The 18,081-nt window shown below is 41.8% G+C and overlaps 1 protein-coding gene across 1 annotated transcript in view; it reads left to right on the forward strand.

The window, feature by feature from the left end:
* LOC126252501 (pickpocket protein 19-like) overlaps nt 1–18,081 on the forward strand; it is a 150,639-nt gene that overhangs the window by 21,566 nt on the left and 110,992 nt on the right. Inside the window, exons 3-4 of the mRNA XM_049953396.1 lie at nt 1,840–2,043; nt 11,152–11,320. Coding sequence (XP_049809353.1) covers nt 1,840–2,043; nt 11,152–11,320 — 373 coding nt within the window. The remainder of the gene's footprint in view (nt 1–1,839; nt 2,044–11,151; nt 11,321–18,081) is intronic.

Consider the following 18,081-nt stretch of genomic DNA (forward strand, 5'->3'; position numbering starts at 1 on the left):
GAAGGGGTGTCGTATTCTGCAAGCAGTGTACGATACTCCTTGGCTGTCATGGTCTCTTGCATGAGTCCCACTGGACCCACAGAGGCCCACGTGAATGTTCCCGGGGCATAATGGAGCTGTTGCCAGCTTCTCTCCATCCCACAGTAGAGGTGTTAAGGAGCTGTTCCCCTGGAAGGCGACAGATACGTGCCTTACCATCAGCATGGTGAATAAGATATTGGAATTGATCAGACCATGCAAGGCTCTGCCACTGCGCCAACTTTGGGTGCCGATGGTCATGCGGCCATTTCACTCGTAGTCGCCGATGTCATGCTGTTAACATTGGCACATGCACGGGTCGTTGGCTGCGGAGGCCCATCGTTTGGAGTGTTCGGTGTACTGTGTGTTCAGACACACTTCTGCTCTGCCCAGCCTGAAAGTCTAACGTTATTTCTGCCGCAGCTCTCCATCTGTCCTGTTTTATCAGTCTGCCCGACCTACGGCCTCCGACATCTGTAATGAGGGGTAGCAGCCCAACACCGCGACGTCTGGACGTGGTTTCACCTAAGTTTCGCCACGTGTTGAAGACACTCATCACAGCAGTGCTCGAACACCCGAAAAGTCGTGCAATTTCCGCAGTGCTCGTGCTGAGCCTCCAGACCATCACAATGTGCTCTCGGTCAAACTCGGATAAATCGAACGCCGTCGCCATTCTACTCACAGACAGCACGCTCACTGATGCTACATGCACCGTGTGTGGGTTTGACTAGCAGTCACTCCTCGCCAGGTGACCCTGCCATCGCCTGGACTGGTGTATATGGATAGAAGCCCGCTGTTCATAATGTTCTGGCTGATCAGTGTACGTGGCCATCACTGTATTTGCTGCCGGTCGCGGTGGCTGAGCGGTTCTAGGCGCTTCAGTCCGGAACCGCGCTACTGCTGCGGTCGCAGGTTCGAATCCTGCCTCGGGCATGGATGTGTGTGATGTTCTTAGGTTAGTTAGGTTTAATTAGTTCTAAGTCTAGGGGACTGATGACATCAGATGTTAAGTCCCATAGTGCTTAGAGCCATTTGAAGCATTTGAACTGTATTTCCTAGTACGAAGACGTGCTGAAAAGTAATGCCTCTGAATTTTTCGTGTGATAACACTTAAAGATTTTTAAATAAAACGAACATTTTTAACAGTCTACATCTTTATTCTTGATGTCTACGAATCTATTTCTCAACGTAGTCATCCTGGCGATAAACCAGAGAGACCAGTATGTTGATACCATCACTGTAGAATGTTCGACTTTGTGTTGGCGGAGCCACAGCCTCAGCTCTGCTTGCACCGCCTCATCACTATCAAAGTGAAGTACTTGAAGGTGTTCTTTAAGTGTTGGAAAAAAATGAAAAACGGATGGGGCCAGGTCCAGGCTGTGTGGAAGATGATCAATGAGAGTGAACCTAAGGCGTCGGATTGTTGCAAATGTCACAGTGCCCACGTGTGAGCTGGCATTGTCATAATGAAGGAGAGGCTGCTTCATCTGTGTAAGAACTCTTAGAAGTCGAAACTCGATTATAGCAGGCTGTTTCTCACGAACCGGCACAGTTACGTTGCATATCGCATTGTTACACGCTACAGTGTAGAGTCCTCTAGCGGCACAGGGTTGCAACTTCGGTCACTGCAGCTAGAAAGTCGACTGAGTAATGCACATGAGATGTAATACCTGAACCAATATTGAGAACAGAATAAGAAATTTGTAGGGATTATTTTTCAGCACGCCATGTATTAATTAAAAACAGTGTAGATACTATTGCCAGTTAGTAGAGTAGACGGAAGCCAGCGTGTGGTAAGAGAGCGCGGTGGGGACCCCGCAGGGTGGTGTGGGCCGGCACCTGCTTGCTGGCTGTGCTGGGGGCGGTCGTCATGTCGCTGGAGGTGGCGCGCCGCTTCGGCTGCAGGACCACCATGACCGTCGTCGAGACCACCAACTACCCCGTGTACGAGGTCGCCTACCCCGCCGTCGTCGTCTGCGACAACAACCGGGTGCACTGGGACAAACTGCTCGACTATGAGCGCAGGTGAGAGTCGCTGCGTGCACTTCATGTGCACCCCGATTTCTCAGACCAATCATTACACTACTTGAATAATGGTAACAACACCAACAACGGGTTGGAATCCAATGCCATTGCTTAAACACATGGTGTTATCTCCAAGCCACAAGAGTAGCCTGACATCCCTAACCGCAACGACAAAGAGCAATGGATCATCAAATGGGACAGTTGTCAAGCATGCACGCCAGCATGTGCAACGAACAGAGTCGTATGCAGCTAGGCCAAAATAAACTGGGTTCCGTATCTTCATAGTGGTAACAAGCCCAGTATGGTCAGGCAACTCGTCTGACTATGCTGGGCTTGTTACAGGTTCAGTACAGTTACATGACTTGTGCGTGTGGTCTTCAGTCCTGAGACGGGTTTGATGCAGCTATCCATGCTACTCTACCCCGTGCAAGCATCTTCATCTCCCAGTACCTACTGCAACCTACATCCTTCTGAATCTGCTTCGTGTATTCATCTCTTGGTCTCCCTCTACAATTTTTACCATCCACGCTGCCCTCCAGTACTAAATTGGTGATCCCTTGATGCCTCAGAATATGCCCTACCAACCGATCCCTTCTTTTAGTCAAATTGTGCCACAAATTTCTCTTCTCTCCAATTCTATATAATACCACCTCATTACTACCCATCTAATCTTCAGCATTCTTCTGTAGCACCACATTTCGAAAGCTTCTATTCTCTTCTTGTCCAAACTATTTATCGTCGATGTTTCACTTCCAAACATGGCTACACTCCATACAAATACTTACACTAACGACTTCCTGACACAGAAATCTATACTCGATGTTTACAAATTTCTCTTCTTCAGAAACGCTTTCCTTGCCATTACAAGTCTACATTTTATATCCTCTCTACTTCGACAATCATCAGTTATTTTGCTCCCCAAATAGCAAAACTCATTTACTACTTTAAGCGTCTCATTTCCTAATCTAATTCGCTCAGCATCACCCGAGTTAACTCGACTACATTCCATTATCCTCGTTTTGCTTTTGTTGATGTTCATCTTATATCCTCCTTTCAAGACACTGTCTTAATTACACTACTTGAATGATAGTAACAAAACCAACAGTGGTTTGGAATCCAACGTCATTGATTAAACACGTTGTGTCAGCTTCAGGCCACAAACGTCTGACTATGCTGGGCTTGTTATACGTTTAGTATAATTAAATAACTTAATGTCACGAAATAAGCACACTTGATAAGTCGGCAGATCCGGATGGAATCCCAATTCGGTTTTACGAAAAAGTATTCAAGGCACTGTCCCCTTCCTGAGGGTGTATTTATCGCGAATCTCTCGTCCAGCCCAAAGTCCCTAGCGACTGGATAAAAACGCAAGTGACTCCTCTACATAAAAAGAATAACGGAACTACTCCACAAAATTACAGACCAATATCTGACATGGGTTTGCTGCAGTATTCTTGAATATCCTATTCTCAGTTCGAATGTAATGAACTTCCGTAAGATGGAAAAGCTTCTGGCCTCGAATCGGTAAGGTTTTTGAAAGCATCGGTTGTGCGAAACACAGATTTTCCTTTTCTCACAAGATATACCACGAAATATGGATGAAGGGAAAGTGGCTGATTCCATATTCCTAGAATTTCGAAAAAAAACTTTAACTCGATGCGCCACTGTAGACTGTTACTGGAGGGGTCCGAAAGTATGAAATAGGTTCCCAGATATGAGAACGGCTCGAAGACTTGTTAAGTAATACGACCCAGTACGTTGTCCCTGATGGCGAGTGTTCATCAGAGACAAGTGTATCGTCAGGTGTGCCCCAGTGCCCCAGGGAAGTGTGATAGGACCGCTGATATTTCTACATACAGAAATGATTTGGCGGACAGGATGGGCAGAAACCTGCGGCTGTTTGCTGATGATGCTGTGGCGTATGTGAAGGTGTCGAAGTTGAGTGACTGTACGACGATACGATTGAGACGAAATTTCTAGTTCGTGTGATGAATATAGAAAAATGGAATTTAATGCAGATGAGTAGGAGAAGCAATCCCGTAATGTTCGAACACAGTCTTTAGTAATGTGCTCCTTGACACAGTCAGGTCGGTTACATATCCAGGCATAACGATGCAAAGCGATACGAAATGGAACGAACATGTAAGGATTGTTGTGGAGAAGGCGAATGGTCGACTTGTTTATTTGGAGAGTCTTAGGGTAGTGTTTTAAAATACTGTATAAAAACAGCTGCTGCTCAGAATGACGTCAAATTTGAAAGGAATATTATTGGGGAAGGGGAAAACACTATAAAAAAATAACGAAAATTTTACCACTACATACCATTGCAAGCATCATAACGTAAATGGGTTCTGCTACATATGATAGATAAAACGCAATACGACGGGTATGGTGTGAGTTGCACATTAGAACAACCGTACTGTACAATGTGCGTGACCTTACAAGTTTGACATCCAACAGTTGTGGCACTGTTAGTGAGGTAAGGCCAACCAACACGGCCAGGTCTTTAATTGTTCACTGCCGAAACCGCATAAAAATCAACAATGACATCCATTTTAGCCGGCCGCGGTGGTCTCGCGGTTCTAGGCGCGCAGTCCGGAACCGTGCGACTGCTACGGTCGCAGGTTCGAATCCTGCCTCGGGCATGGATGTGTGTGATGTCCTTAGGTTAGTTAGGTTTAAGTAGTTCTAAGTTCTAGGGGACTGATGACCACAGCAGTTGAATCCCATAGTGCTCAGAGCCATTTGAACCATTTTTGAACATCCATTTTAATCGCCCCGAGACCAAAAGCGCATAAAAAGCAACAATGAACTCGATGTTTAGTTGCGCTGAGGCCAGAAACATCATAAAAAGCAGCACTGAGATCGGGTTTTAACTGTCCTGATGCCACAAATCGCACAAAGAGCAACAATAAAATCGATTTCTAACTGTTATGAGACTGGCGAAAGACATGTTCAGTATGCTGACCACCGTTTCCTGCCAAAAGCTGAAACAGAGAAACAGCATGTTCCACAACAGATCAGAATATCTCAGAGGTCACGTTCAGAGAGCGTTGCTCAATATGCGTGCTTTCAATTCAGATAAGTTTGTAATCGGAGCACTGGACACAGCAACTTTCAGATAACCCCACAGCCAGAAGTCACACGGATTAAGATCAAGTGATTTGGACAACCAGGATTTAGGGAATTGACTGCTGATAATTCTAGCATTACCAAAATGCCTCTGCTGCAGCCGGTTCACTGGTTGTTCACCGCGTGGAGGGGCGCCGTCTAGCATAAAAAGTTCTTACCCATACATCCATCCTGTTGAAGGGTGGAAATGATGATAGTGTGCGAAAGACTCTCATAGTATTTACCAGTGGCGGTACGGGTAGCAGGACCAGCAGGACGGATCTCCTCGAAAAAATGCGAGCCGGCCGCTGTGACCGAGCGGTTGTAGGTGCTTCAGTCCGGAAACGAGCTGCTGCTGCTGCGGTCGCAGGTTCGAATCCTGCCTCGGGCATGGATGTGTGTGATGTCCTTAGGTTAGTTAGGTTTGAGTAGTTGTAAGTCTAGGGGACTGATAACCTCAGATGTTAAGATGTAGTACTTAGAGCCATTTGAACCATTTTTGAAAAAATGTGACCCTACGATAAGCGATGCCGACAACCCGCAACACACAGTTACCGTTGCAGAATGTAGTGGTACCAGTTGACGTGCGAGCGGATTTTCCGTTGCCCATATTCCGCAATTCTGTGTATTAGCGATTCCTTGGATATGGAAATGGGCTTTATCTGTCTACGTATGTTTCGTGGCCATTCATTGTCCACTCTCACGCGAGCAACAAATTCTATGGCAATCGTGTGCCTTACTGGTAGGTCAGCATGAAGTAACTTCTCAGCATAGATAACTATGTACGGGTAACAATGCGAAATGTTTGGTAGAATTTTATGCACTGTGGTCACAGGCATGTCCAAAGTACGGGCAATTCACCGTGTACTGCATGCTTTCACATCACTGTCTGACCCCTTCTACAATCTTGTGCCTACATCTTCTTCTGGCGTCGGATCAATTATTTTCTTCCCTCCACCACCTGCACTTCAAAAGGACCTGTCTTCTCGAATGTTGTAATGATTTCCTCCAGAGTCTTGACAGACGTCGAACAAACCCCTTTTTCTTACCTCTGAGTGCCTAGAATTTCTGCAAAACTACTGGCGCACAGTTACCGTTCTTGTAAAAGAGCTTTTCCAGCAGCGCGCAATCCTCCATTGAGACTGTCATGCCGAGCATCTCAACGCAAACCGAGGAACAGCCGTGTATCCCGTGTCTATAATTTTGCATATTCTGGCGTGTGCAACGTCATCAAGTGGTAAAATATTCGTTAAATAATTTTTGTTTCCGTAACGTTTCCCCCTTCTCCAATTATATTCTGTTCAAATCTGACGCCATTATGAACAGTGTCCCTTTTTTTATACAGCGTTTTGAAACTGAAACTTAAACATCCTCTACAAAATTAGTGCGACATTCTTGAGTATTGCTCCAATGTCTGGGATCCCCACCAGGGCGGATTAAAGGAAGACGCCGAAGCAATTCAGAGGCGGGCTACTAGACTGGTTAGCGGTAGGTTCGATCAACGCGCAAATATTACGGAGATGATTCAGGAAATCAAATGGAAATCCCTGGAAGGAAGGTGCCGTTCTTTTCGAGGAATGCTATTGAGAAAATTGAGACTGATTTTTGACAACAAAGTTGATAAGGGAATAAATGTACTCTCTTGTTGTTCTAGAGTGGGCATCACATACGATCCTTGTTACATGACTATCCTTGTTACATGACTGTGTGAAACGAACATTTTCTTGGGCAATGACAGGTTATCAACAAATGTGATACCTTACGACACTAGTAAATGAAAATAAGAGAGAAGTGTCAACGTCTTGATAGTTTCATTTCCGAAATATGGTATTACTCGTAACACACACCTTGCAAGGGTTAGACATTTGAGAATCTCTGTAGTATGCGACATCCAGTTCAGATTCTTACCAGTACATGCCCCTAAGAATCTAGAGTATTCTCTTTTATTTTTGAATTGCTCCCACACTTTAATCCTAGTAGATTGAACAGACTTGTGCAGTATAGGATTACAGGTACAGTATTTCACCTGTCTTCAATAACAGCCCATTTCCTAAGATCTATCATTGATTTTCAAAACTTTCCTTTACATTTCAAGTGTTAAAGATAAGCTTCATTGGAACAGAAGGAATTTGCATCACATAGTTGTTTAATTCAACTTTCACCGCATTATCGACAAGGCTTATAATGTGGGCCAGAAGCTTGTTGAATACATCTCTTCTAATTTTAAGAGCTTGAAGTCTTCGAGGTTTTCTAAAAGCGACTGTAGCTCTGCTAGGAGACATAAATGTGCGTAGTAATCTACGAGTAGGTTATTTTTCAAATTTTAAACCCACCTATATCAATATCTCAATTATAGCTGAAGAATGTGGATGTTCCAATTCATGTTGTACTATACCTCTAGCTCCAAAAGCTAACCGCTATCTACTTTTCAATATTTAATTGTTTTAGTACTTTTTATAGGTTACGAAGTTCTATGAGGAATGCTGACGTGGATGTACTAGTCTTGTCAGAAGTTTAGTGATTAAACGTTTTCATTGAACCATTTGTTGAAGATTTAAAATATTCCTTAGCGGCCATTTCAGAAAGAGAGATGATGATGTTTCTTTTCCTGTATCCTATGAAGAGGGGTCGAGATAAATGTAGACACTTTTCATAGTCAACATTAATGGAACAAAATGACATACCATTACAATTCTTGCACGGGGGGAAGGTTATTTTGTGTGTTCAAAGTTACCCCCATTAGCAGCCAAACAACATAGATGCCGGCGAACTATTGAGTGAATAACGGGTGTCAGTGTTGCCGGTGTGATAGCCACACAGAACGCCTCGATGGTTTCTCGTAGCTCGTTCAGTGTAGCTGGAGTCTGATGATAAACTTCATTTTTCTAGGTGCGCCATCGGTAGAAGTCAAGAGGTGTAAGGTCTGGAGACCGTGGTGGGTCTCGTCTTTCGACCTATCCATCGTCCAGGCAGATTTTGATCCAAGTAGGCTCTTACATCTCTTTGGAAATGAGAGGAAGTTCCATCTTGTAGATAAAATCTTTCATTTCCAAACATCTCTCGGATGACAGGTAAAATCTATGATTGCAGCATTTGAAGATACACCTCAGCAGTCACGGTACCTTCAAAAGGAATGAGCCAGCAAACCGCGCGACGACAGACCACACCACACATTAACACCCGGTAGATTAACATGTTTGTCCACGTGAACCTGCGGATTTTCAGGAGCCCAGTACACGAAGTTCTGGCGGTTTACAGTACCGTTCCGTTTGAATTGCACCTCGTCCGACCGGATAGCCATCCGTGCAAACCGCTCATCCTCGCGATGCATGCATTCAGACCACTTGCATACTCCATCCTTCGATCCGGGTCATCCTCGTTCCTTGCGGGCAGCGATCCTGGAATATACACTTTGCACTTCGCAGCCTTCAGAATTCATTGTACGCTTAATCGACTTATATTGCTTTTACGTGCTCACTGCTTCGAAGGTTTTTGAGGTGGCCAAGTAAAATCTTGCAACACAGCAGCGTTGGAAGCTGGACTTATTGATGTTTTTGGTCGGCCAGATCTTTCCTTATGCACATACTGTACAGTATCGTCGCTTTAAATTTATATGATAAACTGGTGTACGTGTGTCCGTACACATTACGCCATTGCCAGTTAGACCGCCCTGCTGTTTGGCATCCAGGACAATATCTACGCTTGGCTCTACACTGTGCTCTACTTGATGCTGTAACAGTTCAAATGGCTCTGAGCACTATGGGACTTAACAACTGAGGTCATCAGTCCCCTAGAACTTAGAACTACTTAAACCTAACAAACCTAAGGACATCACACACATCCACACCCGAGGCAGGATTCGAACCTGCGACCGTAGCGGTCACGCGGTTCTAAACTGGCAGAGTTATTAAACACGGTTTTTCGAAACTCCTTCACCAAAGAAGACGAAGTAAATATTCCTGAATTCCAATCAAGAGCAACTGCCAAGATGAGAAACATAGAAGTTGATATCCTCGGTGTAACAAAGCAGCTTAAATCATTTAATAAAGGCAAGGCCTCCGGTCCAGATTGTATACCAGTCAGGTTCCTCTCAGACTATGCTGATAAAATAGCTCCATATTTAGCAATTATATACAACCACTCGTTCACAGAAAGATACATACCTAAAGACTGGAAAATTGGTCAAGTCACACCAATACCCAAAAAGGGAAGTAGGAGTAATCTGTTGAATTAAAGGCCTATATCACTAACGTCGATTTGCAGTAGGGATTTAGAACATATACTGTATTCGAACATTATGAAGTACCTCGAAGAAAACTATTTATTGACAAATAGTCAGCACGGATTCAGAAAATATCGTTCCTGTGAAACACAATTAGCTCTTTATACTCATGAAGTAATAAGTGCTATCGACAGGGGATGTAAAATTGATTCCATATTTTTAGATTTCCAGAAGGCTTTCGACACCGTTCCTCACAAGCGTCTTCTAATCAAACTGCGTGCATACGGATTATCGCCTCAGTTGTGCGACTGGATTCGTTATTTCCTGTCAGAAAGGTCACACTTCGTAGTAATAGACGGAAAGTCATCGAGTAAAACAGAAGTAATATCCGGCGTTCCCCAAGGAAGTGTTATAGGCCCTCTATTGTTCCTGATCTATATTTTCCTGTCAGAAAGGTCACACTTCGTAGTAATAGACGGAAAGTCATCGAGTAAAACAGAAGTAATATCCGGCGTTCCCCAAGGAAGTGTTATAGGCCCTCTATTGTTCCTGATCTATATTGACGACATAGGAGACAATCTGAGTAGCCGTCTTAGATTGTTTGCAGATGATGCTGTCATTTACCGTCTTGTAGAGTCATCATATGATCAAAACGACTTGCAAAATGATTTAGATAAGATATCTGTATGGTGCGAAAAGTGGCAATTGACCCTGAATAAAGAAAAGTGCGAAGTTATTCACATGAGTACTGAAAGAAATGAGCTAAATTTCGATTACGCGATAAGTCACACAAATCTGAGGGCTGTAAATTCAACTAAATACTTAGGGATTACAATCACAAATAACCTAAATTGGAACGATCACATAGCTAATATTGTGGGTACAGCAAACCAAAGACTGCGAGTCATTGGCAGAACACTTAGAAGGTGCAACAGGTTTACCAAAGAGACTGCTTACACTACGCTTGTCCGCCATATTCTGGAGTACTGCTGTGCGATGTGAGATCCGCATCGGGTGGAACTGACGGATGACATCGAAAAAGTACAAAGAAGGGCAGCTCGTTTTGTATTATCGCGAAATAGGGAAGCTAGTGTCACAGACATGATACGTGGACTGGAGTGGCAATCATTAAAACAAAGGCATTATTCGTTGCGAAGGGATCTTCTCATGAAATTTCAATCACCAGTTTTCTCCTCCGATTACAAAATCATTCTGTTGGCACCCACCTACGTAGGGAGAAATGATCATCACGATAAAGTTAGAGAAATTAGGGCTCGCACGGAAAAATTTAAGTGCTCGTTTTTCCCGCGTGCTTTTCGAGAGTGGAACGGTAGAGAGAGACAGCATGAAGGTGGTTCAATGAACCCTCTGCCAGGCACTTTATTGTGAATAGCAGAGTAATCACGTGGATGTAGATGTAGACTGAAGCGCCTAGAACCGCTCGGCCACACTGGCCGGCTATAATAGTTCAAAGGTTCCGACAGTTCCTTTTAGTTTATGTGTATGTGGATGATGTAGAGCTTTGGTAGCAGTCACAATGAACTTCATTTGACAATTTTACATAATGTGATGATGCGTAAACATGGCGAAATGCGTTATTTTTAAATAAGAATAACTTTGCAACTGTGACGGTTCTATTTTTAATATATAACAATGAAAACTGGTCGCTGTATCAATCAGCCAAAGATGGACTGGATTGAATACTACGATTACTAACGGTGTTGAGCGCCACATGGTTTGTAACGCGTTCGCTGAAGAGGGCGCCACTGTTGCAGGCAGCTGTCAGAGCTGGACGCTGACACGCGCGCCGTGTTCCGCAGCCTGGTGACCTCGCTGGCGCAGATGGAGTGGGCCGACTTCGACCTGTTCACCCCCAAAGACCTCGCTAATTACCGTGCCCTCGACACGCTGTCACACGTCAATTTCTCCGATGTCATGAGGCAGGTACGTTCTCTGCTTGCTGTCAGTGACAATGCACGGTTCTCGACGTGAGTGTGGCTGCGATTGTCGTCCAGTTCTCTTAACGACGCCTTTTTCTAAAAAATTAAAAAAAAGTAATGTACTCGAGAGCAGCGGCGGCTGTTGTGTAAGAGCACAAGAGCACGTGAACACCCTAAATTTTAACACCTTGCGAAATTATTGGTTAAACGTAATGTGAATGTGGTTATCTGAAATACACGGCAACGACTCTACTGCGCTGTCCGCAGCTCGTGGTCTCGAGGTCGCGTTCTCGCTTCCTGAGAACGGGGTCCCAGGTTCGATTCACGGCGGGGCCAGGGATTTTCACCTGCCTCGAGATGACTGGGTGTTTGTCTTGTCCTCATCATTTCATCATCATTCATGAATGTGGCGAGTTTGGACTGAGGAAAGGTCGGGAATTTGTACGGGCGCTGATAACCGCGCAGTTGAGCGCCCCACAAACCAAACACCATCATCGTCATCATCATTATCATCATCATTATCTACCGCGGTCTGTGCAACATTGCTCCTCTAGACTCGCTGAAATTTGGCATCAGGGTCGTGAACACACCTTCACTTGTGCTCGTTCTAAGGAGCTTCTGCGCTTGCGCAACTGGCATGACGTAATTGCCTTAGGGGCCAAATACGTACCGATTTGATCAACAATGTGCACTGTTAGCGGCGTGCACTGCTAGCCCTTACAACTCAATTACAGGTTTATGTCATTGCCACCAGGTGGTCGCAAATTGCAGCAGACTTTTATCTACGTTCACTTGGCATAAATCCTGCCAGGCTCCAGTACACTCCTTAGATATGCCAATTCGCTTACTACACAGTAAAATTAGGTCGGTCATCAGTATATATTATAGTTGTACTGATAGAAAAACCTATTTTGTGGGATTCTGAATGAGGATATAGTACATTAAGTTTTGGATTTTATCATATAGTAATCCATTTGAGACGCTGAGAACCGTAAAGCACATCATTGTCGATTGTGAGACTTTATTCATGCTTTTGACAGCCGTTGATCTTATGGTGTGTCAGATTTATCTGTACTGTAGGCCCACAGTGTATGTATATCTGAACATTCACGAAAGGCACTCTCACTGGTTTTTCTGATATTGACTTAAATACAGGGGGGGGGGGGGGGGGACGAAGACGGTGCCCTTTGGTCCTTAGGTTCTTATGGCTCCCAGCTTCATTTGTATTCTAGTATTGTATTGTTGGTAGATAGTACTACTTGAATTTATTAATCTCCACAAACGGCAGTTTGTGTTTGGAGCTGGTTTTTTACTGTGCAGGAATGGGCTTTCCTGTGCAGTGTCGACATGAACTCTCATTGAACCTGTATCAAGGGCTAACAAAAAAGAAAATTACCAGGAAGAGCTAGCCGCAAAGAAAGTAGGCCTCCTAGACGAGATCCGTTGTCTGACAAAGTGACGAAATCAAATGAGGATGACTACAAGCAAACATTTAACAAGGAAATGTTGTGTGGGTGCAACGTAAGAATGTCTGATTTTCAACCCGGAAGTTAATTCGTTAACTAACACATGAATTAGGGATCTTGTATATTTGTCCGAAAAAATAAAAAGGCACGAAAACTCCCACTTACAAAAAACTGTGAAACGGGGAGTAGTGAAAGCTTAAACATTATTTCATTCTTGTCATAAACTTTACTTAATTATGTACAAAACAACAAAATTCCACTAAACAATTCTTTCTCTTTTCAGACAAGTTATGCATATTATTATTATTTCTTTCTTATCTCAGACGTTATGTCTGGTCAAAAATGGAAAGTGACGCGGATCTTGATCAAGCGTAACTTCCTTTTAACTGTACGGTATATGTTATATTGCATTTAGGAACTTTCGGGTAATTAAACATGTATCAATAATTACGGACTTCTGTAGTTGTATATATAAATTTGGATGTAGCTGTATTGCATTGATGTACTGGTGGATATTGTGTGGTATGACTCCTGTAGTTGATAGTATAATTGGTATAATGTCAACTTTATCCTGATGCCGCATGTCCTTGACTTCCTCAGCCAGTTGGATGTATTTTTCAATTTTTTCTCCTGTTTTCTTTTGTATATTTGTTGTATTGGGTATGGATATTTCGATTAGTTGTGTTAATTTCTTCTTTTTATTGGTGAGTATGATGTCAGGTTTGTTATGTGGTGTTGTTTTATCTGTTATATTGGTTCTGTTTCAGTATAATTCGTATTCATCATTCTCCAGTACATTTCTGGTGCATACTTGTATGTGGGAACGTGTTGTTTTATAAGTTTATGTTGTAAGGTAAGCTGTTTATGTATTATTTTTGCTACATTGTCATGTCTTCTGGGGTATTCTGTATTTGCTAGTATAGTACATCCGCATGTGATGTGATCTACTGTTTCTATTTGTTGTTTGCAAAGTCTGCATTTATCTGTTGTGGTATTGAGATCTTTAATAATATGCTTGCTGTAATATCTGGTGTTTATTGTTTGATCCTGTATTGCAATCATGAATCCTTCCGTCTCACTGTACATATTGCCTTTTCTTAGCCATGTGTTGGATGCGTCTTGATCGATGTGTGGCTGTGTTAGATGATACGGGTGCTTGCCATGTAGTGTTTTCTTTTTCCAATTTACTTTCTTCGTATCTGTTGATGTTATGTGATCTAAAGGGTTGTAGAAGTGGTTATTAAATTGCAGTCGTGTAGCCGATGTATTTATATGAGTGATTGCTTTGTGTATTTTGCTAGTTTCTGCTCGTTCTAGAAAGAATTTTCTTAAATTGTCTACCTGTTCATAATGTAGGTTTTTTATATCGATAAATCCCCTTCCTCCTTCCTTTCTGCTTAATGTGAATCTTTCTGTTGCTGAATGTATGTGATGTATTCTATATTTGTGGCATTGTGATCGTGTAAGTGTATTGAGTGCTTCTAGGTCTGTGTTACTCCATTTCACTACTCCAAATGAGTAGGTCAATATTGGTGTAGCATAAGTATTTATACGTAGCTTTTGTCTTGTTTCTTGCTGTCAATTCTGTTTTCAGTATTTTTGTTAGTCTTTGTCTATATTTTTCTTTTAGTTCTTCTTTAATATTTGTATTATCTATTCCTATTTTTTGTCTGTATCCTAGATATTTATAGGCATCTGTTTTTTCCATCGCTTCTATGCAGTCGCTGTGGTTATCCAATACGTAATCTTCTTGTTTAGTGTGTTTTCCCTTGACTATGCTATTTTTCTTACATTTGCCTGTTCCAAAAGCCATATTTATATCATTGCTGAATACTTCTGTTATCTTTAGTAATTGGGTGAGTTGTTGATTTGTTGCTGCCAGTAGTTTTAGATCATCCATGTATAGCAAATGTGTGATTTTGTGTGGGTATGTTCCAGTAATATTGTATCCATAATTTGTATTATTTAGCATGTTGGATAGTGGGTTCAGAGCAAGGCAGAACCAGAAAGGACTTAATGAGTCTCCTTGATATATTACACGCTTAATCTGTATTGGGTGTGATGTGATATTATTTGAATTTGTTTGGATATTAAGTATGGTTTTCCAATTTTTCATTTTTATGTTTAGGAACTGTATCAGTTTAGGATCTACTTTGTATATTTCCAATATTTGTAGTAACCATGAGTGGGGTACACTATCAAAAGCTTTTTGGTAATCAATGTATGCGTAGTGCAGCGACCTTTGTTTAGTTTTAGCTTGATATGTCACCTCTGCATCTATTACATGTTGCTCTTTACACCCTCGTGCTCCTTTGCAACAGCCCTTTTGTTCTTCATTTATAATTTTGTTCTGTGTTGTATGTGTCATTAATTTCTGTGTAATGACTGAAGTTAATATTTTGTATATTGTTGGTAGGCATGTTATGGGGCGATATTTAGCAGGGTTTGCTGTGTCTGCTTGATCTTTAGGTTTCAGATAAGTTATTCCTTGTGTAAGTGTATCAGGGAATGTGTATGGGTCTGCAATGTAGCTGTTAAATAATTTAGTTAGATGTGAATGTGTTCAGGTGAACTTCTTTAGCCAGAAATTTGCTATTTTATCTTTTCCAGAAGCTTTCCAATTGTGAGTAGAATTAATTGCTTGGGTTACTTCATGTTGCAAAGTTATCACTTCAGGCATTTGTGGTATCATCTTGTATGTGTCTGTTTCTGCTTGTATCCACCGTGCATGCCTGTTATGTTGTACCGGGTTTGACCATATGTTGCTCCAGAAGTGTTCCATGCCTGTTATGTTTGGTGGATTGTCTATTTTAATGTGTGTGTTATCTATTGTCTGGTAAAATTTCTTTTGGTTTGTGTTGAATGTTTGGTTTTGTTTCCTTCTATTTTCACTTTTTTTGTATCTTCTAAGTCGTTTGGCCAATGCTTGTAATTTCTGCTTCTTTTCATCTAATTGCTCAATCGCTTCTTGTTGTGAGATTTTACCTAACCTTTTTCGTTTTTTTTTCTGACATTTCATTTCTTATAAATTGTGTTAGCTGTCCGATGTCTTTTCTCAGTTTTTCTATTCTGATCTGTAGCCTGTGTTGGCATGCTGGTTTTGTGGGTTTCTTCTGTGTGTTGGTTGGTTCTGATCTCTGCCTAGTGTGTATATTTAGTGTAGTGAGTGCTCCTATATAAACCAGTAGTTGTAACTCTTCCATATTTGTGTTTTCATTTACTTTGTTGTGTATGATTGTGTTAATAGTTTTTATTGTTGTTTCGACTTGTGGGTTATTTGGCAGTCTATGCAAGAATGGTCTAATGTCTGTATTTGTGTCTTTGTATTCTATATATGTCAGCTGAAATTTTTCTTCTATATCTAACATGTGTGTCACTTCGTGTTCTATTTGTGCTTGTTCTGGTGGCTGTCTTAAGATTTCGTTTTCCTCTGATTGTTTAATTGATGCGTGTTGTTCTTTGTTTGTTTGCTCTGGGATGTTTGAGTCCATTACTGTATTTTCTTCTTCTTCTGATTGCACATTATTTTGTTCCAGTATTTGTTGTACATGTTGTTTGATGTTTTCTAATTCTGACTGGGGTATACTGTTATTTTTGATTATTACACGGATCTGATCAGCTAGTCGTTGTTCTGTTAAAAATTTTAATTCTGGGTATCTGGTTAATGAATGTTGTGTATACTTGTGATCTGTATCCAGTTGTGTTGGTTCCTAGATTTGTTGCTTGGTAATAACAGAACATGAGGTGTCGATTAACTTCATCTGACCATCTCATCCTCTGTCTTTGTTTTCCTTCTAGGGTGGTTGTAGGAAGCATATTCTGCAAAACACCTCTATTTGGATTTAAATCATTTTCCAGTTGGCTAGCAGTGTCGTTACCATTGTGGGCGGGCTTAGGGTTCAAGCGTCGTCCCCGACCATGACGGCGCTTTTATGAGGCTTCTATAGTTCTGTCCTGAACCAACTAATCACACTAAAAGGGGGGTTAGCCCTATTAGTGGTTTGTTCTGTTCGTCGCCTTTTACGACTGGCAGAACATACCGGAGGCCTATTCTTTTCCCGGGCCTCCACGGGGTTTATTATTATTATTATTATTATTATTGACGGCAGCTGAACCTGTATAAATATGTTAATAACTTTTATACAGCAGTTGCTATTAATTTCGCACTCCCTCTATTTATCTGTAGTTAAAAATTTGTGAACACCCATAATGTATACCTACGAGCCGCCACTGCTCGAGAGTAATATCACAAACTTTACCTCGCACATAACAGTTTGGATTCCAGAAGCAATGCCCGACTGGGAAAGCTATTTGCACATTCACTCATAAAATGTTATAAGCCTTAAATTGTAAAACATCGCCAATTGGTATTTTTTGTGTCCTACCCAAGGCGTTTCATGGTGTAGGACGTAGATCACTCACTTACAGTTAGAAACACTTCAGTTTTATGGGATTGATTGCTTTACAGACAACTGGTTTGGATTATACCTAACAAACAGAAAGTAACAAACGATAGTAGAAACAGATAAAATGAAATATAAAAACATATTCAGGCGACAAGTCGTAAGTTTAGATAAAGAAAATCAACAATGTAATACTGGAATTTGCTTAATTTTTTTGCTCCTCCAGGAGCTCCTCGACAGAATAGAAGGAGTTAGCCATGAGGAAACTCTTCAGTTTAGACTTAAAAGACTTTGGGCTACTGCTAAGATTTTTGAGTTCTTGCGGTAGCTTATTGAAAATGGACGCAGCAGAATACAGTGCACTCCTTTCTGCACAAGAGTCAAGGAAGTGCATTCCACATACAGATTTGATTTCTGCCTAGTATTAACTGAGTGAAAGCTGCTAACTGTTGGGAATAGGCTAATATTTCTAACAACAAACGACATTAAAGAAAATATATACTGTGAGGGCAATGTCAGAATTCCCAGACTATTGAATAGGGGTCGACAAGAGGTTCTCGAAGTTACACCACATATAGCTCGAACAGCCCGTTTTTGAGCCAAAAATACCCTTTTTGAATCAGAAGAATTACCCCAAAAAATAATAATATATGACATAAGCGTATGAATATATGCGAAGTAGACTACTTTTCGTGTTGAACTGTCACTTATTTCAGATACTGTTCTAATGGTAAATAAAGCAGCATTTAGTTTCTGAACAAGATCCTGGACATGGGCTTTCTACAACAGCTTACTATCTATCCGAACGCCTAGGAACTTGAACTGTTCCGTCTCGCTTATAATATGCCCATTCTGTCTAATCAAAATATCGGTTCTTGTTGAATTGAGTTAGAAAC

The sequence above is a fragment of the Schistocerca nitens genome, chromosome 4 (assembly GCF_023898315.1).
Source record: "Schistocerca nitens isolate TAMUIC-IGC-003100 chromosome 4, iqSchNite1.1, whole genome shotgun sequence".
Taxonomy (NCBI): Eukaryota; Metazoa; Arthropoda; class Insecta; order Orthoptera; family Acrididae; genus Schistocerca; species Schistocerca nitens.